Source organism: Cannabis sativa, chromosome 4 (assembly GCF_029168945.1).
Source record: "Cannabis sativa cultivar Pink pepper isolate KNU-18-1 chromosome 4, ASM2916894v1, whole genome shotgun sequence".
Classification (NCBI taxonomy): Eukaryota; Viridiplantae; Streptophyta; class Magnoliopsida; order Rosales; family Cannabaceae; genus Cannabis; species Cannabis sativa.
In genome coordinates, this window is record NC_083604.1 from 14151007 (window position 1) to 14177993 (window position 26987).

General features: G+C 33.1%; 1 protein-coding gene and 1 non-coding gene across 2 annotated transcripts; one reads left to right on the forward strand and one right to left on the reverse strand.

Moving 5' to 3' along the window:
• The first annotated feature begins 9109 nt into the window (after positions 1-9109).
• LOC115715430 (small nucleolar RNA R71) lies at positions 9110-9216 on the forward strand. The gene has a single exon (XR_004011301.1). It is a non-coding gene; the product is annotated as a small nucleolar RNA R71 (small nucleolar RNA).
• Positions 9217-20894: 11678 nt separating this feature from the next.
• LOC115714708 (mulatexin) lies at positions 20895-24138 on the reverse strand. The gene is made up of 3 exons (XM_030643468.2): positions 23550-24138; positions 23300-23447; positions 20895-21465 (listed from the first exon to the last, which is right to left on the reverse strand). Exons 1-3 carry the CDS (start codon positions 23989-23991, stop codon positions 21114-21116), a joined length of 942 nt encoding a protein of 313 aa, XP_030499328.2. The 5' UTR covers positions 23992-24138; the 3' UTR covers positions 20895-21113.
• Positions 24139-26987: the final 2849 nt, after the last annotated feature.

Here is a 26987-nt window from a genome sequence, read left to right on the forward strand (position 1 = left end):
AAAAAGGAGCTACAGAGCATGTACGCACACTACCAAGGTCTGACGCGGGAGATAAGATCTGATTTGGTGTCAGAAGATATGCAACCGTTGGGTTTAAATTCGGATTAGATATCATGGAGTTCCAGGAAGGTCTAGCTAAGGCCTTCTTGGATCAACTGATTCGCTACCATCCTAGAGCGTGTGCAACTTTTACGTACTTCCGATAGCAAGAGCATTCGATGAGAATCTTGGAGTCTTTTCCGCATTTGCTCGCAAGGAGAGCCTCTGGGTATTACAAAATCTTCTGTAACCCTGGTAAGGGGAAAACATAAAATAACAATATGCAATCCGATGTGGCACCCTTATGTGATTGCCACGTACAAGTCATCCGAGGACAGGGATAACATTAACCCCCTAAGCTCCCGAGATAACAATATGCAATTCAACCTCTTTTTGATGCTCCTCCCGCTCAGTATCCAAAGTCTCCTCTAAGGCAGTTTTCTCCTTCAGTGAAGCCTCCTCTTTTTGTTGAATAACCTCAGTCAATTCCTTGACCTTGCTCTTCTGGTTCTGAAGGAGTGTGCGGAGGCCTTCCCTTTCATCAGTTAGATCTTGCACCCTCTTTGATTCATGCTCGAGATCTACTATGAGCTTGGTTGTGGAAGACATGTCTTCTATTTGCTGCTTTAAGTCATCAATAGACTTCGGTTAGATCCCACACCCTCTTGAATTTCAGCTCAAGATCTACTTTGAGCTTGGTAGTGAACGACATGTCTTTTCTTTGCTACTTTAAGTCATCAATTGACTTTTTCGCAACAATTAGTTGCTTGTTTAGCTCAACTAGTTGTTGGACTTTCAACTCAACATCTTTTTTGGCCTCCTCCAACGCCTTTTGTAAGTAATTGGTGGTCTTACAAGTCTTTAGAGTTGTAGACTTGGCTCGGGAATAAGTATAGGCCAGCTTTAATTTAGCCTAGAAAGAGAAACAAACAAGTTAAATTACCTGGGCAAAAAAGCCCGTACAAAGAACTCTGAAAAAAGAGTGTACCCTGATAATCTCCTTTAGAACTCCGCCGACCAGAAGTTCGACGGGCATATCTTACGCCCCAGTAACTTGCTCGTTGCCTCGACCATTAAGCGATCTTGGTAGAAACCAAGCATCTCTTTAGCCTTCTTTGTCTCTAGTTGGATGGTGGGCAGAGTGTTATTTGGCTTTGGTAGGCTGGGCCATTCAGTACTAGCCCCTTTAGAGCTTTTGGTCAGAGTGGATGGAGGTTAATTCTTTAAATTCTTCTTGGCCGGAGGAAGGGACTCAGAAATGTCCATAATGAAAACCCTCAAGCTCCTCTCAACTTCTACTTGAGTTTTTTTGGAGCTCGAGACAATGCTTGTGGGAATAGGAGCATACACCTTTGGTCGTTTGGCATGTGATTTTTGGCCAGATGCATCATCTTCCTCTTCTTGAGTGCGCATTTTATCTTCTCTGACATGGCTACATAAAAGAAAACACTTGTTAAAAATATGAGAAATTAAGAATAAACAAGATAAGTAAAGCAATAACTATTCTAGACTTCAGGGGGAGCACCCTCCCGACAAGAAAAGACAAAGCATCCTCGTCAGAAAAATCCCCATCATCTTCCACTACTATTACCTTCCCTTTCCCTATTACAGGGGAGGTAGGACTAATGGCTACCTCGGGGTCATTCCTAATCCTGATAGACCAGTCAGTTAACACCTAATGCCGTTGGGGGTTTTCTTCTTTTCTAGAGCCTCTTGCTCATTGGTAATTTTCTCAACTACCTTTTCGGATTCTTGAATCTCCTTAGATGGGTAAAGACCGTACTTGAGGAAATTGCCCATAATTTCCAGGAGAGAAATGTTCTGAGCTAACTCCAACAGTTGAAGAATTGCTTGAGCTCTTGACCTTAGACCCAAGGTGAAAGGAGGACGGCAGTAAGAGGGAATCTGTTGGAAAAAAGGTGGTCGGCATCCATTTCTTTGACCAAGTAGTAATTTTCAAGGAAACCACAGATCTTAGACACCTCCTTGTTCGTAGTACCGCTCAACCATTGGTGCTCATTTTGGGAGAAATAAAAGTATCCTGATGATAACTCTATGAAAATAGAGTTATTTATATCTTTTTGGGCATTAAATTAGCTTTGTTCTCAAGTATTTTTAGTTTATTTTAGTGACTTTTATTTGGTTTGATTTAGTTTTGCAATAAATATTAATTTTAGAATTTTTAGATTAATTTTTAATTGATTTGGTAATATTTTATCAATTTTATTTAGTTTCCCATTTTATAAGTATTAATCTCAATGTTTTGTATTTTGTAAAAAGATCAATTGTAAAATTTGGACTTATTAAGTGTCAAAATGGTCAAAATAGAAAATAATTTGAATTATGTGGTTGATGTAGTTGATTAATTTACAAGTCCAATTGAAGCCCAAATATTTTTGTCAAGTCTATTTTATATATTAATGGGCTAATATACTTTTAGTGTAATAGTGTTTAACAAACAAAATACAAAGAAAAGAAAAGACAAATGGAAAAATGGGCTCATCACTAAAATACCAAGTTTATGTCAATTTCCTAATAAAGATATTGGTTTGCTTTTTCTTTCCTTATTGGGCTTAGTTTTTTGGTAAAAAAAAGCATAAAAGAAAGAAATGATGAGTGGGCCACATGCTAGACTTTGGAAAGAAAATTAAGGGCAAGAGGTCATATTGATATAAAAAGAAGAAGAAGAGTGACGTGAAGAAGATTGAAGAGGCTGCTGGTCTACTCCAACAAAATGAAGAAAAAAAAGAAAAAGAAAAAGAGAAAAAGAGAGAGTTTTATATAGGGTTTTAATTTAGCATTTTTTATTTTAGAGATTGGCAAAAATCAAGAGGAAGAAGAAGAGGATTTTGGCAAAGAAAGCTTGGAGTATTGTGACAACTCCAATATGGATTTTTCTTTTCATCTTCTCTTATTTGGAAATTTGTAATTTTTGCACAATCTATTATGAGTTAATTTTTCTTTTGCTAGAATTATTTTATTGACTTGAATTGTGATTTGATATTTTATTGCTATGTTTTAGTGAATTGATTTTGTTCATTCAAGTGTGTTTATTGTGAAATTGCGTACTTTTGCTTGATCACCATTAGTAGGTACTAGCTAATCTTAATTTTGGAAAAAATAGGGTTAGTGGAATTGCTTGAATGATGCAAGAATATCAACTTGAAAAAATGTGATTTGTAAATAGCATATGAATGTGTTATTTACCTTGTATGACTTGAAAGAATTGTGCTTAAATTGGTATTCTTAAAATTAATTGGGCATAGGAATATGCTAATTAATTAGAGAATTCAAACCATAAATACTTTGGAAAAAAGGATTATGACATTTTAAATTCCTAGTTGACATCATCAATTTACAACAATACTCATTTGCACAATTATATCAACTTTGAGGTCAATTTAATAATTCTAGCTTGTTTTCTTCATCGTTTGCGTTTATTAATTTTTACATATTCTCAACAATTTATTTTATTTTTGTTTGAACCAATTTGTGAGTAATTTGTTTCATAAATTAATTTCCAATTTTCAATCCCTGTGGAAACGATACTCGATTTATCACTTTATTACTTGTTACGATTGCGTATACTTGCGTACACAATTTTCACAACAAGTTTTTGGCACCGTTGCCGGGGATTGATTTAGTGAAATTTTGTTTGTGGAACTTAATTACTATCAATTTGGTTTTTTTTTCATTTGTTTCGTTTTATTTTCCTTGTTCTATTTTACGCTTTGTTTGTTTGTCTTGGTTCCTTTTTCAAGGTACTTGGGATGTCTCATCGACAAGTCCTTATGAATTTTGTTCAACATGACTTGGAGTTCTTGTATGAAGTATGGTGGAGATACAAGACACTTCTAATGAGGTTTCCATATCATGGGTTGTCCAAAGAGTGTCAATTAGAGGTCTTCCTCAATGGGTTGAATCCAAGCACACGAGAATGGGTAGAAAGAGGAGATGGTACCACTAATTTCTACCAATTATAAATTAATGAAGCCTATTGGATGTTGGAAGACATGGCGGACTACAATGAGTGGTGTTGTAATAACAATGACCATGTTTGGGAGGACAACTACAACAATTTGGAGCCAAAGTTTGACACTTACACTCAAGGACCAAATGATGGAAAATTGGGGGATTTTCAAGAGCTCAACATAGAAGAAGAGCCTCATCAAATGGCTCAACCAAATTCACTTGAGGCGTTGATGATGGAGTTCATGGCGAAAAATGATGCCTTAATTCAAAGCCAAGCTTCATCCTTGAGGAAATTGGAGAACCAATTTGAGCTTTTGGTGAATGAGTTGAGTGATAAATCCCATGAAACCTTGGGTATTGATATGGAAAATTCAAGGGAGAAAGAAGAAAGTGAAAATGTCATTTTGAGGAGTGGTAATGAGTTGGAGATACTTGGGGAAAATTTTGAGCAATTACAAGAGCTCACTTCAATCCAAAGTAGTGAAAAAAAAAAGATAAGGAAGCAAGCATGCTCTACCCTAGCCATCGCGAATAGCCGAGCGAAATGAGGGTTGAACCCTGAAGCCTTCCTGTCTATTTTGTTTTCTCAGTCCTTTTACGTTTGGATGGTGGATTCAACTCAGAAGTGCACCTTGTAACATCAATGAAAACCTCTATTATGGTAGTGTGTCTGGCTGAAGGAATTGGTTGGCCCTCTGGCAGTGTATCAATATACCAAGTCGGACCCTATATGTCCACGAAGCAGGGAGATAGCATCTCCAACCCTCGTTTAATTCCCAGATGAATCGGCCATAACCTTCTCCACTTATTCGGTCGGGATACTGATGATACTGTACCGCAGGCTCTGAAGACTTTGAATGATCATTACTAACTTTCCTATCATCAAAACTAGAAGTTAAAGAGCTTTCACTGGTCGAAGACGAGTCTGCACGGAGTTGAGGATGATTTTTGTAAAGGAATTGAAGGAGATCCTGCTCGATGTGATGTGTACCTCCCCAGAACTTACCAGGGTTCATCTACAAAAGAAGAAAGCCAAAAGGTGAGAGTTGGATGGAGGTATAGAAGGAAAAACATATTCGATATGCCGACAATGTTAATTCAAAGAAAAAAGAAGGAATTTAATTTAATAAAGAAATCCCAACACCAAGAGCTTTAAAAGAACACTAATATTCGTAAGCCTATGAATGAGTAATCTCAGATAATTTCTAGCCAAAATGGTAAGAAATTAGAAAGCTTAAAAGAGACGTGCATATATAAGTCCAAAGTTAAAAGCCCTAGTATCTTCTAAATCTCAGATTAGTCAAGAATAGATTCAAGAACCAGAATTTACGGCAAAAATTCAAAGAATAATGCATGTACTTTAAAGGAAATTGTATAAAAGAAAAAAAAAAGATAACTTACTCACTGTTCGTAGACTCTTGAGTGTCGGAGTGCACAAAATATGGGCCAAACCATTCAACCCAGCCAACCCAATCCATTTTTTTGTAGTAAAGAGTTATGTTAAGAGTAGGCCATGACTCATTAGGTTGAAAAGTGATAGGCCATATAATTATGGGTTGGTTATGGGTTGGACACATTTTAACTCTATATAACCCAAACCAACCCATTTCTTGAAAGATGTTCCAAATTTGAGACAACTTACATACATAAAATATATTTTATATTCACAAAATACATACAAATATATATTTTATATTTTTATACATAAATAAATTATATTGTGATAACCTTAGAACGTGAATTAACCAAAACACATCACTAACATGTAGTCTATAGTTACCCTACTACTTCTACCAATAAGTCTAATGTGGGAATCGATCACTATTATTAACTTTGCTACCCACACAATGATACCGCTACCATCTTAGTTTTTTTTAAAAGCACTATATTACACACACACACACACACACACACACACACACACACACACACACACACACACACACACATATATCATTTTTTTGTGTATGCACTAGGTTGAATAATTTTATCCTATTTGTAACATAAATATTAAAGTTTAAAATATTCATCTCAACCCAATGAACCCAACCCAACCCACCCCCTATATTATTATACTAAGTAAGGTTGGGTTATACAATAAAAAAATTGAATGGTTTATAGCTTATCCAAACTGCAATTATTAGGTTGGCCTATTAAAATACCTATAACCCAGCAAACCCAGCCCATGTGCACCCCTACTTGAGTGTGCTCGAACAACTTCAACAATTGAAATTTCAAGGAAAGTTCTTTGAAGAGTTAAGAGAAAAATAAAGGTTTTTGCTCTGGTTATGCAAGCATAAAAATGGCTATAAGAGTGTAAAACCAATTTCCATCCTTTATATAGGTGGTTAAAGGCTGAAAGTAATTTAAAATTCAAATTTTTGAGTTTTTTCCCCTAAAGGAACGTTAGTACTCATTAAAAAAAGGCAAATGTCAGGCGTGCGGTGTCATTCAAAATTCATTACATGTCTCGAGGTTCAGCCTCCAAGATAAGGCATTAAATGCTCTAGATATCGAAGAAACGCTTAATCAGTCAAGTCGGATCAAGAGTAAAAACCAAACACGTGTCACCCATTTTGGTTATTGTAATTATGGAAAGTAAATAGTTTCTTTTTATTTCTTATTAGTTTTAGGAAACTAATTGATGTAATTCATCCCTATAAGTAGTGGAATCATCTCACCATTCAGGGACACAAAATTCATAGAGAAAACACACGAGAGAATCACAAGAAAGTGTTATACATTTAAGAGTGTAAAAACTCATAGATCATTGTAAGAGCTTTCAAGGGAGATCAAGGACTTCTCGGTCTTTACCTCACCATCATCAAGGGGCCAAACCTCTATAATTATGATATTTTCTTTACGTAATCTTATTCATATTTTATATTTAATTATTCTTAATTGTTTTAATTTAATTCATTGTCATTGGCTAAAAGCGAGGTTAACAGCAGAACATTCCATGTCAAGCAAACATTCCACAAACCCAATTAGAACAAAAGTGATACCATCCAAAAATCAATAATTTACATCTATAGAACAAAAAATTTTCACAAGACATCCAATTCAATCCAAAGAGTTTATGAATTAAGCACACGGTTTAAATTCTAAGAAATTGCACACATAAACAACAACAGTTCAATTAATATATTATCATTAGCTCCATTATCAACCCATGAAAGCTCAAAAACTAAAATTGAACTAAACTAATTAACCCACTAAAAACAAAGATAGTGAAAACATAAAAACTCTTAAATCCTTCCCCCCAAACTAAAGATTCGCATTGTCTCTAATGTGACATAATATTCAAGGTGAGAATGACTTACCCGAACCCCCATCAGAAGGGGTTTTGCCTCAATACTGCTTCAAATTGGATTAAGTCCACCTCTTGCATCCAATAGGATCCTTGTACCAAAAGAAGAAAATTGACCTCCAATATTGTTAATTTCAGAGTTTTGCACAAGAGTAAGTTCACCTTCAGAACTACCACACATCAATCTTTTCCAACGACGCCGAATCGTTCGAAGTTGCTCTTTAGGCTTTGCTCCCTTTTTATCAGCTTTAACAAAAGAACCCTTCACCATCTCAATCTTGCAACAGATAGGAATGTCGGTTGGGGCAAAAACATTAAAATTGACCTCTTCATCTTGCATTTGCAACTTTAACTCCCCCTTTTGAACATCTATTAATGCTCACCCCGTGGCTAAGATTGGTCTTCCCAAAATAATGGGAATAGTTGAATCTTCCTTCATATCAAGAATTAGGAAATCAACAGGGAAGATAAACTTACCAACCTTCATCAATACATCTTCAATTATCCCACGAAGATGAGTCAAAGAATGATCCGCCAGTTGTAAAGTCACTGTTGTGGGCTTTACTTTTCTCAATCCTAGCCTTTTGAAGACAGACAAGGGCATTAAATTAATGCTTGCTCCCAGATCACATAGAGCTTTAGTTTCCACCGAACCCCCTATAGAGCATGGAATATTGAAACTACCCGGATCTTTAAGCTTGGGCAGTAGTTTCTTCTGCAAAATTGCACTGCACTCCTCAGTGAGTGCCACTGTCTTGAATTATTCCAACTTCCTTTTCTTAGCTAAAATTTCTTTCAGAACTTCAGGTAAGTTGGCATTTGCTCAAAGGCATCCACAAATGGAATGTTAATGTGAAACTTCCTAAATATTTCAAGAAATTTTGAAAACTGCTTATCGAGGTTGTTCTTGCGGAGTCTTTGAGGGTAAGGAATTTTAATATGGTGATCTATGCTGATCGGAGGCGAAGCTTCTTTCAGTGCAAGACCCTCAGTAGTCTCCTTTTCCTTTGGTGCCTGTGTCTGTGCCCGTTGATCCTGAACCCCATCTTCAACTGGTTGCTTGCCACTAGGTCCCTCATAACTCTTTCCACTCCTCAAAGAAATTGCTTGACATTGCTCTTTTCCTTTTGCCTCACTAGTGCTAGGTGAATTTCCTTGAGCTTGTTTTGCCACTTGAGTAGCCAATTATTCCATTTGAGTTTCTAGAGTTTTAATAGAGGCTCTAGTCTCCATCATCAATTGGAGCAATAAGTTAGCTTAGATATTTAAGCCTCCACTAGAAATTAGTTGTTCGAAGGGATGTTGAGCTTGCTGGGACTGGTTTCTTCGTTGGTGGAAACCTTGTTGTTGTGATGGCTGTCCTTGATAGTTTTGACGACTCCCTCCTTAGTTGTACCCATAATTATTATTTTGTGAATAGTTACCAATGGCTTGAGCTTGATCCATTAGCAAACTATTCACATCCACTTGGCCAGTATCATAGGAATGAGGCCCCCCACAAAGCTCACAAGTAACATGAGCTTGCTTCACCTGAACAGTCATCAACTTTTTCAAAGCCTCCACTTGGGCTGTTAACTTAGTTATAGCATCCACCTCATGTATTCCCACAACTTTATTTGATTAGCTTCTTTCGGTGGGCCATTGTTGGTTATTCATGGCCATTTCTTCTAGAAGTTCATAAGCCTCATTTGGTCTTTTTCTCATAAAAGCTCCACTAGCTGCAGGATAATTGTTCTAGTATTACCAATTAGCCCGTTGTAGAAGTTGTGCACCAACATTCACTTTTCAATCCCATGATGTGGACATTTTCAAATGAGATCCTTGAACCTCTCCCAAGTCTCATAGAGAGATTCATTGTCCAGTTGACAAAAATTATTAATTTCTCCTCGCAACTTGGCAGCTTTAGCTGGAGGGAAAAACTTTGACAAAAATTTTGTTGCCAAGTCAGTCCATGTAGCAATGGAGTTGGGTGGCAAAGACACCAACCAACTCTTGGCTCGCTCCCTCAGCGAGAATGGAAACAACCTTAAGCAAATGGCGTTATCGCTAACTCCGTTGACCTTGAACTCACGCAACTCCACAAAGTTAGCTAAATGTACGTTTGGATCTTCTGAGGGCAGTCCTCCAAACTGGACTAATGATTACATCATTTGGAGGATGGCTGGCTTAATCTCAAAGTTATTAGCATCTACGGCAGGTAGTCTTACACAAGACTGAACCCTCGTCAATGTTGGAAGAACATAGTCCCTCAGGCAACAGTCAGATGGATTATTACAGTTTGCCTGGTCTTCCACGACACCTCCATTATTACCGTTATTAGCCATCTCCTCAATCGGGTCAATCCTTTGTGCAGCTCTTTCTAACCTCTTATTCTTTCTATTCCGTCGGCAAGTCTTCTCAATCTTAGGATCAATAGGCACTCTTAAATTTGATCCTTGACGACGCATAAACCAATGGTACATGAGATAGATTAAGAAAAAAATGAGACAAAAATAGTTAGTAAGAAGTAAGAAAAAAAACCAAAGTAGAATTTAGTCTAATTACTGTAATATCAATTTTTAAACAATTCCTCGGCAACGGTGCCAAAAACTTGTTACGAAAAATATGAACAATACGCAAGTGCACGTAATCAAGTAGTAAACTCACACAGGTGAGGTCGAACCACAAGAAATTGAACTGAATACCACTAAACTAGATTTATGATTCTATTTGGTAGATAAAAATAGTTTTGACAAAGTTTAAAATAAAGATAAACAAGAAAATTAAAGAAAGCAATAAAGTTGTTTAATCAAGGATGAGGAATTAGGGACAAGAATCCTGTTGATTTAATTACCCAATTGTTAATGCTAATTACTACTCACTTTCTTAATGTGAATGACAGATTATAAAAATTAACCTAACTCTTTTCAGATCTTTTAGGCCTTAAATTACATGTTATCTAATCATCTCTGAATTAGACTAACATGTAATCAGCATTACGTAATAATCTAATTGTCACAAAGGCTATGCAAATACTTTTGTTTCACATCAAAACCTAGTTTATCCAATTTTAGCATTCTCAATTCTCACTTTTCAGATTTTGAATTGAGATCATAGAGCATGTAAAAGGTGATCAATCTTAAACATGTAAATAAACACAAATATGGATAAATTTCTCAATCAAGAAAGAAGAAATAACAATTATCATTAACTAAAGATAATGTCAATAAACATTCATCATCTCCCTAAATAGGAGTTTAGTTCATAACATCCATAATCAAATCCATAATTAAAATTGAAACAGAAAATAGCATAGAAAAATTAAAGAGAAGAGAAAGAACTAGTTGAAGCAATTGATCCAGGTCGCCACAAGCCGCTCTTCAAGTCTCTCCTTTGTTTCTAGGGCTCCAAATCTGAATCAATATCAATTTTCACGAACTCCCCTCTCTTTAAAACAAGTCTAATCTTTAAAATTCGTGAAATTACGAAACTGTCCAAAAATCACGTCACTGAAGCTTCATCGCGGCAAAGGAATTGCGCTTCGCGACGAAGGTTGTTTCACAATTTTCCAAAACTCTTTGCCAATCCCCGTCGCGGTGAAGGTTTTTTCCCATCGCGGTGGGATTAGGCAGCAAAATGTCTTGTTTGTTTTTTTTTTCTCAATTCTTTCACCACTTGTCTTCAACTCTTGTAAATACTTTCTTTAAACATCTGAGGACCTGAAACAAAAGAATCAAGCATAAAATAGCCCTAAAACTAGAAACAAAGAGTGAAAACTACCCAAAAATACGACCCGAAACTCATACTAAAATTAACCTAACAGAATCGACCGCCTATTCTGTACTACAACAACCACCGGCAGAAGTTACTTTTTGGGCATTAGCAAATTTTAGTTCTGTTGCATGCGAGGTAATTTTTCAAAAGCTTAGTTAAATTCACAACCAAGACACTACTGCAAAATTGGGCTTTAGAGGTAGTTTTTAAGGCCTTTTAGCGTTGGTTTTTGCAAAATTCACTACCGACATTGTTTTAGGCGACGCTGTAGGTGTTAAAAAATAATAGACGGCATAGGGACCCTATGGAGTCGATTATTCAGTTATTATGAAATAACCAACTCCATAGGGTCCATGTGGCGTCGGTTTATGAAATAACGATATTGTACGGACACTATGAAGTCGGTTATTATGATATAACCGACTCCATAGGGACTTCCTATGATTTTTTTGTCAACCTTAAAATTTTGTGTTATAACATAATTTTTTTATTAAAAATCTAATTTATTTTTCATTATGTATATATATTATTTTTTTATTAATATAATTAAATTAAGTATAAATTATATATAATAAGAATAAATAAGAATTAAATTTAAAAATTAAATAAGTACACATTTATATTACTCTAACTGTTTGTATATTAGTTATTTTTTATTAATATTTTATATTTTATAATATGTATTTATTTTTTATTTTAGTATCATTTTTATAATTTTTTAAGTTATATTTTGTATAATAATTAGTATATTAAATAATAAATAATACGTAATATGTTAATTTTTATGCAATTTAATATTTTTATATATTTAAATTTTATAATATGGGTTTTTATTTTTCTAGTATATTAGTATTATTTGTATAATTCTTTAAGTTAAGTTCTGTATAATAATTAGTATTTTGAATAATTAATAATATGTAATATTTTTATTTATTTTCTTAGTTAAAATAAATTAATAGAATTTTTATATTAAGTATTAGAATTAATATTTAGGATGTATTTGTCAATTCTTATAAAAGTAGGTTAAAGAAAGCATACTTAATTCTACGGAAATTTCAACATCATAACGACTATAACAGAACGTTCCTAAAAATTTAAAGCTATTAATAACAACAAAATACAACTCAAAATTATATAAAATAATCATAACAACATTTAGCAATACAAAAATTTACTACCCATCTGACCGCAGTACATACATTCACAGAATCTACTCCACTACGGATGAGTATTTAAGATATTTAAACTCATCTAACATGCATATTATTCCACCCATCGACCTGACCGCAGTACAATATATCACAGATGCTACTAAATTACTAGTTAGTAACTAATTATAGTATACTATATATAATTTGTAACTAACTTCTAAATTATTAACTATATAATAATTGACGCTCCTCACGCATCCATGATTTATCCCTAACAAAAATTAACAAAAAAATCCTAATAACCAAGTTTAAGAGAAACTTATACCAAATAATTTTATCCTAATTCTACTGAAATTCCAACCACATAACAGCTATAATTGAACACTCTTAAAAGTTTTAAAGATATTAATAACAATAAAAAATAATCTAAAATAAGATAAAACAAGTGATGATGACTTAGATAATTTCCAATCATCATTGCATTTGTCATTAATATTTTAATTTGAGTTTTATGAGTCAAGTGTGTTCTAAGATAATAGAATTTAGGTTTCTAGTTCTAGAAACGTAATTATCTTTACTTTAGTTTAAGTTTTATGATACATCTTTGGTATGTTTAAATGTTATGTAATATTTTATTCATCTTTAGGTGTTCTAAAATGTTATTTCAATATAATTTATGAGGCTTACGTATCAAATACCTCGAGGCTTATGAAATTAATAATTAGTAATTAATTATAGTATACTAAATTACTAATTAGTAACTATTTTTAACTTTACCGAAATTTCGGCAGTATAACGACTAAAATTGAATGTTCAAAAAAAATTTTTAAATTAGTAATAACAACAAAATACAATCCAAAATAATATAAAACAATCATAATAACATTTCACAATACAAAATTTACCACCCATCCGATCACAATATATGTATTCGTAGAACCTACTTCACCACAAATAAATATTTAAGATATTCAAACTCATCTAACATGTATATTATTCTACCCATCCGACCGTCATACAATATATCGTAGAACCTACTTCGCTACGGATGAATATTTAAGATATTCAAACTCTACTAAGCATTCATAATTAATTAATAATAAAAGTTAGTAAATGTATACCTCGAGCTAGCTAGATTCTAATCAACACTAAATAAGTTGGATCCTTACATATTAACCTCACAACCCACAATATAAAGAAATACTACAAAATTAAAAATTTCTTTATTTAACTAGTTATTAGTTATATAATTTATGAGTAACTAGTTACTAGCTAGCTAATTTATTACTAACTAGTTACTAATGAGTAATTAGCTAGTAATAAAAATATATCAATAAGAATAAAAATTAGTAACTTGTTAAGTAGTTATAACTAACTATTTACTACCTACTAAAAAAATAAAAACACATGAATAAAATTGGAAAAAAAAATGATAAAAAATAGAATTAATTTCTAAACTAATTTTTAGAAATTAATTTCTAAACTTTATTTTAATGCACTCCTATCTCATTCTCATTCACAATATTTAAAAAAATTATTAGTTTAAAATATTCAATATATATACAATGCATAAAAACCATACAATATAATTACAATATTTGTATACATACATATACAATGCAATACATATATACAATTACAAAATATGTATACATACAATACATATTCAATAAAATATAAAATACATATATATATATACATTAGTAAAGTTTAGATTCTTATAATTAAAAAAGAAAAAACTCTCTCTGCTTAGGATTCCACAATTCCGATTACCATCGGGGCCATGGCAGGTCATGGGCGACCAAGACAAGGGACAACTCAGGGGTTAAGTGAGAGAAGACTGTTCAGGCAAAACTCAAGTCGACGGCGAAGAAAAAGAAGAAAAGAGGACCATATTCAAGCTTAGATGCTCGAGTTATGAAGATAATGGACGAAGTCTTAGGAGTTGAGCCAATCGACTTCTCAGATGAGGAATCAAATGCAGACCTATTTTAAGCTCCAATGTCTCCTCGTGAGTCTTTGAAATCCATACAACAGCAAGAGGACATCAGTAGGGATTTCACTTTCTTCTTGAATTCTAATCGCCAATGCTCTCAGGCAGTTCTAAAGGGTAGCTCTCCATTTCCTCCTGTGTTAAGGTCTGATCTTGTGAAGAAAAACCTAGCTAGTGCTTTTAATTTGAATGAACAAGGGAGTAAGGTGAAAATACATATGGAGGACATTGAGGAGGAAGTTTCCTCCTGGACTCCATCAATTGTGTGTTATGTACTTGGGGCTAACCCACCTTTATCAATTTTGGATGGCTTTGTTAGAAGAATTTGGGGAGACAAGGTTCATAAGGTAGGGATGCTAGCTTATGGCATTTTCTTAATCCGATTTCAGTCAATTGAATTCAGGGATGAAGTCTTGTCTGGTGGCTACATTTTCTTTAATAGCTATCATCAATGAAGGCATGGAATCCAATGTGAATTTTAAGAAGGAGGATATAAGTATAGTGCCAATTTGGGTTTAGTTAGAAGATCTTGAACTCAAGTACTGGGGTGATAAATCTTTGCTTAAAATCATAGGACATGTGGGGAATTTAGTGATGGTGGATTCAATCACAAAATTAAGGGAAAACTTGCTTTTCCTAGGGTGCTAATTGAAGTATTGCTCGTGCAAGATTTCCTTGAAGAAATCTGGTTTGAAAATGAATTTGGAGTGAATATACCAGTTTCTGTCAAGTATGAATGGAAGCCAATTAAGTGTGAGCACAATTTTGGCTTGGGACATAACACAATAGAATGCAGAAAGAAAACTGGTAAGGAGGTTGAATGGGCAGTTAAAGATAGTAAAGCTATAGGTTTGAACATTGAGATAGGGGGAAAAGCCAACCATTATTGATGTAGATGGATTTAAACCAGCTGGTAAAGTATGGAAGGTTAAAGGCAAAGGACCTGAGCCTAAAACTTCCATTGCAAACGCTTTCTAGGTGCTAACAGAGACCTCGACAACAGGTAATACAAGTAATAGCGGTGATGGTCAAGATGAAATACTTGATGCTGTAGTTCCAGTTCAGCAAAGCGAATTGACAGCAAAAATGCTTCTTGAAAATGGTGAATACTGGAGGAGGGGGAGGACCTACTCTATCCAATGGATAAAATTGTTAGTTGGAACGTCTGAGGGATTAATAACCAGCAGAAACAAGCACTGGTTAAGCAATTTATTGCTCATCAAAAAGTTAGTTTAGTTGGTCTCCTCGAGATGAGAGTCAAGGCTCCTAAATTAGGGGCCTTGTATACAAGATTTTTTGATGGATGGTGTTTTACCACGAATATTGCTTGGCATCTAGGGGGAGGATTGTTTTAGCATGGAATCCAACTAGCTACAATGTCAAGTTATGGAATTCGAAGGCTGAGAATGTAGATAGAGTTGTTAATGCAGTTAAAGAGTTGGTTAAACAAAGATCAAATTTTGTTTGGCCAAAAAAAGTTAAAGTAGAAGATATAGAGTGGTTTTTAACTTTGTAAGCGTTGTTAATACTGTATAGATTACAGTCTGAGGTCCTAATATGTGGGATGCTCTTTGCTTGTAAATTGGTATATTGGAGTAATGAAACTAACTGATTCATAAAAGAAAAGTTTAGATTCTTATCTTATTATTGAAACTCGGCCATCAATACTGACCGAAATCCAGCCACTATGCACAACCACAAGAACACAATCTTAACAATATGGGAAAACTCTAAAAGAATTTTCAAAATAAAAAATAAAGTAATTTACAAAATTATTAGATATTAGATTTATACCTTAATGGACGTTGAGATTCACCAATTTGTCCACCAAAAGTGGCAGTCGGAGCTACAACCACCACCTTTAAGCTCAGTTTACCTTAAAAAAATCAAACAAAAGACAATCATACTTTAGGGATATATTTTTGGGTGTGAAAAATATAATATTTTATAAATTAAAGGTAAAAATGGGTGAAAATGAAGAAATGGGGGGGGGGGGGGAAGAAAAGGGTGGTTGGGCGAGGGTTTCGTGAGTTTGAGAGGAAGAAGGATTGCTGGTTATTTTGAAATTTGAGGAAGATGATAGCTGGAGAGGGCTTATAAAGACATATGGCATCTGTTATTATAAAATAACCGATGCCATATGTATGTTGTTGGAAATTATTTTACCAGGATCTTAGATCTACTCACAAGTATGTTGATTAACACCCTAAATATGAACTCCTAAAACGATTATAAATTAAACACATATAAAGTATGAGAAACCTTACATTGGGTGCAGCAGAATAATATGTCTCCTTCCGTTCAGATCTCTAACCCTTGTATCCTTTCTATCGCAGAGTATTATCAAGATCTGAACCTGGATCTCATTCTCTCTTTCTGTAATGCTGAATCTCCTTCTTGTTGAATGTCTTTCTTCACGATCTTCCTCACTATGATTGAGGTATCACTTGCTGTGTGTGGGCACTACTCTATCACTAAGAGGTTCGAAATTATTCAAGGAAGAAGAAGAGGGTGAAGGTGGCGGCTAGGTTTAGAGAGAGAAGGCTCAGGTTTTTCTCTGAAGGAAACAAGATGTGAAAGTCTATATTTCCTGAAGCCTTCACTATCTATTTATAGCATACCACATAGGGTTAGGCTTGAATTATTTGGCATTAAAATAATGAAAATATCAGATGATATTTCCTATAAAAGTGGCCGACCAAGGCTTTATGGATTTGGGCCTCACTTTTGCAAATTTTGCAGTTTTATCAATTCTGCATCTTATTTTCTCAAAAATGCATATTTTTAAATTCAACCATTTAAATGCCAATTCTAACTATTTAATAACTATAAATAATTATTAAATAATATTGTCATTTATCATATTTATTAATTGAACCATACAAAGTATCTTAATTAACAAATATGCCCTCAAAACTCTTTCTTTACAATTTTGCCCTTACTCAGTGAAAAATTCACAAATAGACATAGTCTAATTTGAGAATTATAATTGATTAATCAAAACTAATCAAATGAGTCTTACAAGTAATTTTGTCTCAACTAGTGGGGGGACCATGGGTCTATATAACCGAGTTTCCAATAAGCAGATCAAGAATTTATAACCTAAATTCACTGACTTATTAATTCTTCGTTGAATCCACGCATAGAACTTAAAATTGCACTCTCAGTATATAGAACGCTCTATATGTTCCACCATATAGACACGTCATTAGTTATCCATTGTTATAATCCTAATTTGATCAATGATCCTCTATATGAATGATCTACACTGTAAAGGGATTAGATTACCGTGACACCCTACGATGTATTTTATCCTTAAAACACTTAACCCCGTATAAATGATATTTCAGCTATGTGAAATGAGTACTCTACCATTTATTTTCGTTTGGTCAAGCTCGAAGGAAATCATCCTTTACTTTCTATTTGCCAGATAGAAGCTATAGATTCCATATTTATGTTAGCGCTCCCACTCAATTGCACTACCGTGTTCCCAAAATGTACGTATCACCCTGACCCAAAAGTAGGCTTAACTAACAAATCAAAGAACACGAATAACACTCTTGAGATTGAACCTAATCATATCAGGATTGAGATCATTTGATCTAGGATCAACTAGGCGATATTGACTTGAATAGATATTACGGTAAGTTTAATAAATCTATGTCAAAGTTCAATATCGGTCCCTTCCGATGCATACTCCATGCACCCAACCTGAGCTTTACTTTAACCAATGCTCTGGAAAGAACATAGCATTTCTCCAAATGCAAGTAAACTCTGTTGTAGATTGTCATATCAGTAAAACCCCGTGTTCTGATAAATCTAGGAATCTTTATTCACATAGTCATGTTTACTTTCCAATGTGTTGACAACACAATAAACAGGATCAAGTATGTGAAAAGGGTTTGAAATGAATTTATAAATCAAATAGACAAGCAATTGATAACATGAACCAAAACATACACAAACGAATGAAAAATACTTCTGTTTCTTTATTGATATTGAATAAAATGGATTACATTGAAATGGAGTTTTATTTAGGGCATAAAACCCAACATTTTTCATTAAAATTAAAAAATTATCACCTACGGAGTCAGTTATTATAGAATAACCAACTTCGTAGGTTTTTTTTTATTAAAATTGAAAAATTATCACCTACGGAGTCGGTTATTACAAAATAATCGACTCCGTAGGTGTTATATTAAAATTTCTTCCAGCCACACTCTATGGCATCAGTTGATTATTTATCAGCTGCAAAAAGCACCTTTAAAAGCTTGTGCATTTTGTAGTAGTGAGAGGTTAGTAGCTTTCTTGATAGCTTTTATTTTCTTGTGAATAATGTTGTTGTGTGAAGTATTTTATAAAAAAATAGAAAATATATATATCAAAAAATTTAAAGTATGCTCTAAGGTTGTAGTTTTATTTAGTCATCCTTATCAGAAATAATTTTTTTTATTAAAAATGAAAATTACATCTAATATCCCGAAAATTAATATAGTCTTTAATTGGTCATATTTTATTAAATATGTAGTTATTTGTGTAATGAAGTAAGATTACGATCTTACTTAGGGTAATTAGTGAGGATTTATTACATGATTATATAAAGCGTAATTTATTAATTACGGAGATTATATTGAGATATGTGGGTATCGAGGATACCATTTTTGAAATAAAAAAAATATTTTTTAGGTTCGATGACTGTGGAAACTTGACGATGTGGTCAGAAATGTCACGAAATTAGTGGATGGATTATTTTGAGGATATTTCGGACTAGTTTAGAATTTTAGAATGTCAATATGATGGATTAGTAAAATTACTATAATGCCCCTAGGGTTTGTTTATTTTATCTAAGGGTCTAAAATGGGGTAGTTTGGTCTTTTTGGGTGGAGTGGGTATTATTTTCTCTTATTTTTGTTTATTTTATTTTATTATGAATGGTGGCTGAAATTTAATTAAGGTTATATTATATATAAATATATATTATAATTAAGGTTAGAAATGAAAACACTTAAGTCACATATCACCCTCTATCCTTCTTCCTCCTACCCGAACCCCTAAGAAGCTTCAACCAAGGGATTTCTTTTGCTTAATTCTCAGAAATTGGATTGTATTTGCAAGGGGTAGAAGTTTCTTAGGCATCAAGGTATGATCTTGCTTGTTTTCCTTTGAATTACTTTAGTTAAGGTTGAGTTTTGGTTAAATCTTTTGGGCTTTCATGGCTGGTTGGGATAGCTTGGACCTTGAGCTTATTCTTAAGTTTAATTTAAAAATGTTTAGATTTTAATTGATGTATTGTGTGGCTGGTTTGGTTTGAAATAAATAATTGAGTTTTAGAATCAAGTTTTGGTTCAAACTTGGTGAAGTTATGAATTGGATGAATTGTGATTAATTGATGCTTGAGATGAGTTAAATTTGTGGTATTATACTGTTCTAGAATGTTTAGACAGGTATAGATTGGTTTTGGTTCGAATTTGGGGAAGAGAACGCAAAATTCTTAGTCTGCCAGAACCAGTCGACCGGTTGGTTCTGGTGTACCAGAACTGGTCGACCGGTTGCCTTGTAAGGGGAATTCCCAATTTTTTCTCCCGGTTCTATTTTGGCTCGGGGTGTTGCGTGGTACCTGTTTTAGGTTGCTTATGAGTTGTTTGACCTATTTTGGAGTTGTTGGGAGTTAAGTTGTGTTTGGTTTTGAATTCAAGTTTTGTTTCAGAATTCTAGATTAAGGTATTTATTAAGTCTCAATTGTCGTGACATAGGACCGGGATCGCCCAACTTATTTTTTACTCGGGTCTGCCCGCACGCTTGAGTTCTGAACTAAGGTAAGAAAAGTGGTAAACACCGTATATATTCATTCACACCTAAGCCCAAGTATATATTCATCTCAAGTTTTGTGCGGCTACTATTCATGTTTTTTTTCTAATTTTTTAATCACAAAATGAAAGTAAAATTTTTTAAAATTTTTGAAAAATAAAAATTGATTTTTGAACGTTACTACTTTTGTTTTTCAATTTTAAAAAGAGAAAATAAAAGTGTGTTCGTAAAGTTCATTTTTATTTTTATTTTTTATTTTATTTAAGTCTCTGGTCCCAGGTCGGCCTGATTCGGGTCTGCCCGCTCGCAGGTTGGGTTTAGCGTCAAGGCCGTGGGAGAGAAATTTGGGTCCAGGTCTGGTCGAAGTTTAAAATATTGATTAAGAAAAAAAAATGTTTAAAAAAATATTGAAAGTGACTTTTTTTTTTTTTTTGTTTTTAAAATTTTGATTCTTGATTAAAAAATTAAAAAGTGAAAACAATTTTATAAAACAGGTTTTTAAAAAATATTTTCAAAAAACTAATTAAAAAAAATATTACCAAACGCCACCTTTACTTATCACCAACCATCTAGACTTTTTGTTACTTTGATTTGTCCATGGTAGATTTAATATTTAAGGTGAAGTACTACTAAACTTAGTAAGAAAATATATGTTAGATAGTGAAATAAATAAAAATAAATACAACTAAAACACACATACACATTTTAAGACAAATAGGATTATATAAACAAAATCTTACCACTACTAAAATATCTCTCACTAAACATTAATCTCTTTTAGTTTAAATATAGGCTCGTACTAGCCGTTACTGTATTTATGGTCAATTATTGTTTAAGCTTTTTTTGTGAAATATAAATTGTCTAACAATAAAAACAAAAACATGTATGTGGCTCATTTATTCATCAAGAAGAGAAGATCAACCTAAGTTGAACCTCTTTATTACATATTTACATTACATAACATAAAAGGAAGTGGTTCTAGTAGCAAAGCATATGTATATATAGTTTCTTTTCCATTCGTAATTCCAAACATAGAGCCATCATCATTTCTTTTCTTTTGGTAATCTCATATTTTATTCATGATCGATCAGATAGGCATTTGGATGTGAGCATCAACCGATTGGTCGAGCCAATATTTCAAGTTATGTCCAATGCTCACTCCTAACATGTCACAGTACCTCTTGTAGTAGCCGATGGCATTAGTAGCTGTATTATCTACATTGATTATGTTTCCAATCACTCCATAGCTTGGGATATTCACTTTCACTTGGGAATTAGCATTGATAAGTATATCATGACAAGAAGGCTTGTTGTCATGCTGAGTCATCCAGAACCATATGGCTGTTTTGAACGATATAATTGGGTCTGTTGCTACCAAATCAGGGTGGTTAATCAAATCTAGTCCAAGGCTTTCTCCAGCAAGCCCGTAATTGTAGTTGCTGCAATGCACGTTAAGTAGTAATTAATAAACCAGTTGGCCATGGATTCAATCCCTCACTTTCTTTTTTCAGACCGGTACGGTACTCACAATATATATTGAATATAATAATATATAAAATAATAATATATGATGTGGTCCTTTGTTTTTATATTAATAAAATAATTATATATTAAATAAAAATAAATGTATTATTTAGTACTACTAGACATAGCTAGTACCTTAATTAAAATATTGCTCTAAATATTTATATTATTTAATGAGTGGAGAATTTAATAAAATCATAAATTTTGTGTTGGACCAAAAATATAAACTTAATATAATTCATTTATTTAGTAAAGTCAGACTTTTAAGAACTGAGTACTTATATGTATATGGAGCAATTAATATATTTATAAGTAATAATTTATATCAAAAGTAAACCATTTGGGGCTGGGGCTAGCTCAAGTGGCCATAAGTGGATGTGTGAGTGTTAGAGGTTCTGGGTTCGATTCCCAAGTAAAACATGTTTTAATATATAAACGCTTAAATAAAAAAAAAATTTATATCAAAAGTAAATATTATATATCCACGTGCTAATACTTTATAGTTAAGTTTGACGATCATCTTATTATATACTATCACTATAACAAAATTTATCAATAGCTATAATATTATTAGCGACGGGCAAAATTCGCCCTTAATAATAGTAGCATTAGCGGCGGAATCAGAATTCGCTGTTAATTCTAATTATTTATTTTTTTTTTAAGAAAAATATTAGCAGTAGACCCTATTGCTATTATCCGCCGTTATTGTCCATCGTTAATAGTATTAGCGACATGTCCCACTGCTAATAATATAAAAAAAAATAAATAAAAAAATAACTGTTAGAATTATTAGCGGGCATTAGCGGCGGCCCTGCCACTAATAATTGTATATATACCCAATCCCGACTTTCAGTACGTATTTTAGTACTTTATTTTTGCTCGTAAGCTTTTTTTAGATAGATATGGTCACCAATTTTGTGAGTTGAATCTATGCCATTTGAAATGTCAAGTCATCGTGAGGCATAAAAAATTCACTGATTGTACTAAAAAATTTAGAGAAAAATTCACAGTTAACTGTCAACATAGACTATTTATGTGTACACTCTTGTATACGCGGTATTTTTATATTGGTACATCTAATATTTTTATTTCAAAATTTATTTTAAAATTAAATAAAATTATAAAAATAAAAATAAAATATTTAAAATAATTTTTTATAATTTTTAAATAATAATAGTAAGTGTACCAATATAAACGTGTTACGTGTACAAGAGTATACACATAAATAGTCCATATTGATAGTTAACAGTGAAAAAAAGATGGCACCTTAAATTTACTAACAGTTCAGTTGTTTAAAGGATTTTATTTCACCACTAAAATTTAAACTTAAATAATTAAGTGCAAATGAACTAATAATAAAATAAATGCCTCTTTCAACTTACTCCTCCTCTAGTCCTCCCTTTCTTTCTTATTTTTAAATATTTTATTTATTTATTTTGAAAAGAGAACTTATTTTGTCTTAAAGAAAATGACCTATTCAGCTGGTATAAAAAATGATATATGGCAGAATAGCCATAAAATTTAATTTTAAAAAAACATAATAAGTATTATTTAATTCTCATTGTTAGCAGCTAGCCTTAGATAGTAATAAATTAATTAGTGAGCCTAATGATTCTGAATGAATGCACGACCAGTCACGCATGACTAATTCATCAGGGTCCTACACATATATTAGTGTATATATAAGCTCAGCAGATTTTCATTCAAGCTGTAGATAGTATAATTTTGGTTTTCTTGATTAATACTTACTGAGTGAGTTGTACAGGTCCTCGAGGATTGTATTTTTGGGCAGGAGCGCAGGGCCAATGAGAAGAAGTACAATAATCATTGGTAGTAGTCCCGTTGATATGACAATAGCCCCATGTATGTGACTCATCATCAGACCACTCACTTTCACCTATATATATATAAATACAAAAATAATTCCATAGGCATGTTATTAGTTACCAAACATTGATTGATATTATTGAACAATAAGTAATTACACATGAGATATTACCTGTAGTTGCTTGAGAAGTTAAAGCAAAGAAAGCAGCGATCTCCCTCTTACGAGTTGAGACATCTCCAATAGTAGCAAAGCTAGGAAAGGATTGAGTAGCAGCGACAAAAGCCTCGTAGCTATAAAAGCCCTGGCTTTGACAATCACTTCTATGCTTAAACATTTCGTTGTAAAGTGATTTAGTGACTATTTTGGTTACAGAATTTTCACGCACAGTTGGTGCTGCTGCGAACCAGCACTGGTATCGGCAGTTTCCGCCCCTACAATAATCGGATCCGCTACCACAAAAGTTGTGGATACTGCAACACCTTCCGTCTCCACATGGAGGATTGCCGAATGGAGGACCACATTGGTGATCGGGTCTTTCATCTGCATAAACCATTCCAAGGCATAATATATTAGCCAAACATAGTGTGATGATGAGGCTGCTCAACGACTTCATATCTTTCTTCTTGTTTTGTAAGATATGACAAGTAGCAAAGTTTGAGTAGTTTTGTTGTGTGTGTGCTTTTTGAAAGAGGGTTTCATGGCTATTTATGGGGGAGGTAGCTCAATTAATTAAGCTGTCTATTATAATTTACACTTACATAAATATTAGGTAGAGAAATGCTAGGCTGCAATAATATCGGCTCTTACGTAATCACTCATATATTTAAATATTTATATTAATTTAATTATGTTTTAATATGTGAAATATACTACTATATAATATTTTTGAACTCATTTAATTAATATTTTAAGAGAAATGCTAAAGGAGACCAGTAGTGTCTAGCACTATCCTATGTGTTTTATATAAGTTGATGCTTAATAGTATTGAAATTATATTTAAAAGTGTACTAGGCACTCTTAATATTTATTTTATAATAAAGTATTATTATTGTCTTATAATTGGTTAGAGATATTTTATAAAAATTATTATATTATATTATTATGTGAAATTTGATATTGTTTTTCTTATGAAATGTGAATATTTAATTATTCTAATAATACTATAATATATGTTGGAGGGTGTAAACAATGATATTAATGGCGTTGACAATGAATATAAGGATGCATGATATAATTACATATATAACAAACACTTATGTCATAAATAATATAACAAATAAGTTTTATTTTAAATATTTTTCACATTAAAAACAATTTTTAAGATGAAATATATATAAATTTTACATATAATTTATGTGTACACACTGATATGCTTTTAATATATATACACTACATACTAAACGATAACGTTCTTTAGGGTACCGATAAATGACGGTAAAACTTTTAAATTTTTTATTTTGGTTTCACTTAATCCCAAAACTTAAATTTAGGTGGTAAAACCTCCAATACGTTAGCAATTTAATACGTTCGTCCATTATTTTAGGTGTTAATTGCCATGTTGGACTGGACACAGTGTACACGTGATACAATTTTATTAGTCCACGTAAAAAATTATTTAAAAAAATTAAAATAAAATTAATTTAAAATTAAAAAAAAAATTATAAATAATTTTTTTTTTCCTTTCTTTCTTTTTCTTTCTTTCTTTTTTCTTTCTTTTCCTATCTGTTCATCTCAGCTCTCTCTCTCTATCAGTCCACCACCTCCATCCAAAGTCACTGACCACCACCAACACAACCGAAACCACCATCATCCGTAGCCACCATAAACACCACCACCCACCACCCACCACTACCGGAACTACCACCATCTATAACCATCGTAAACACCGCCACCCACCACTACCGAAACTACCACCACAACTTATTTTTCAAATCAATATCACACAAAAAAAAAAAAATTAAATACTAAAACCAAATTTAAACAAATTCAAATCCAACAAACAAATAAATACACACAAATATATGCACAAAATTTCAGTCCCAAAACTCAAATCTGAAACCCTAAATTTATTTTCCCCACAACGATTATCTTTTCTCATATCTAAAAATAATGAACACAATAATACCTAAATAGGGGTATCTATACACAGATCTTAATAATTGCAAAAAAAAAATTATAGAAATCCTTAGATCTAAAGAGAGAGAAAGAGAGAGAGAGAGAGAGGAGATCGGGCAGATAGAGAGAGAGAGAGATAGGGGATATCGAGTTTTACCTGGCTTCGTGGTCCCCGACGACAGCAACGACACCTGGGTCCGTGGTCCTCGACGACGGCGACGACACCTCGGTGGTCTTAAGGTTGGGTATTACTGGGAGAGAAAGAGAAGATGGCTGAGAGAGAGAGAGGGGGATCGAGAAAGAGAAGATGGCTGAGAGAGAGAGAGAGAGAGAGAGAGAGAGAGAGAGAGAGAGAGAGAGAGAGAGAGAGAGAGAGAGAGAGAGAGAGAGAGAGAGAGAGAGAGAGAGAGAGAGAGAGAGAGAGAGAGAGAGAGAGAGAGAGAGAGAGAGAGAGAGAGAGAGAGAGAGAGAGAGAGAGAGAGAGAGAGAGAGAGAGAGAGAGAGAGAGAGAGAGAGAGAGAGAGAGAGAGAGAGAGAGAGAGAGAGAGAGAGAGAGAGAGAGAGAGAGAGAGAGAGAGAGAGAGATGGCTGAGAGAGAGAGAGGGGGATCGAGAGAGATGGCAGATGATGGTGGTCTTGGGCTGCCTACCTGCGAGAGAGAGAAAGAGAAGAGGGTATTTGCAAAAATTAAAAAGAAAACAAAGGAAAAGATAAAAAAAAAAAGAAAAAGAAAAAAAAGAAAAATAGTTTTTTTTAATGATTTTAAAGAAAAAATAAAAATATATTATTTTTATTTTTATTTTTAATTTTTTTTAATATAATTATTTACGTAGACCAATAAAATTGTGCCACGTGTATATTGTGTAATATCCCAATAAGCCTTATGGTAAGTAATTAGGATTTATAATTATATTATGGATTAATCAGGTTATAAGTGGGATTATGATCATACTAATCTAGTTCAACATAAATTTTAAATTTTGCTATAAGTGAGTAAATAAGCGTAATTTATAAACTACGGAGATTTATATAGTATGTCTGAATGTAATATAAGATAAATGTGGAATAAAAATATTTACAGGTTTGGCGACCTTGGAGACTCGATCGGGGGCCAAAAATATCATAACAGGTTTAATTATTAGTTTTAATGGAAATATTGTGATTAGTTGATAGTGTATGTATTGGGGTAATAAGGAGTATGTAGAATTTAACTTAACGCCCTAGAAGTATAGATTTCTTAATGGCTAAGAAATAATAAAGTTTTTATTAATATTATTATTATTTTTTATTATTATATTAAAATTTAAAGTTATCTGTATATATATATTAAAACGTTAAAAAAAAAGAAAAAAACTAAACCTATCCTATCTCTCTCGCTCCCTCTTCGTGCCACAAAAACCACCACCATCCTCATCCTTTTTTTTTTCTTCAATCTTTAGCCTAAAACCAACTCTAGCAGTAGCTGTGAGCATAGGTAAGTTCAAGGAAAAAAAA

Excerpts from the sequence above, each read along its gene's own strand:
- LOC115714708 (XM_030643468.2), bottom strand. The coding sequence starts at position 23,991 with ATGAAGTCGTTGAGCAGCCTCATCATCACACTATGTTTGGCTAATATA. Across the intron at positions 23,448-23,549 it reads AACTTCTCAAGCAACTACAG|GTGAAAGTGAGTGGTCTGAT; the intron begins GTAATATCTCAT and ends ATATATATATAG. Across the intron at positions 21,466-23,299 it reads GGACCTGTACAACTCACTCA|CAACTACAATTACGGGCTTG; the intron begins GTAAGTATTAAT and ends CGTGCATTGCAG.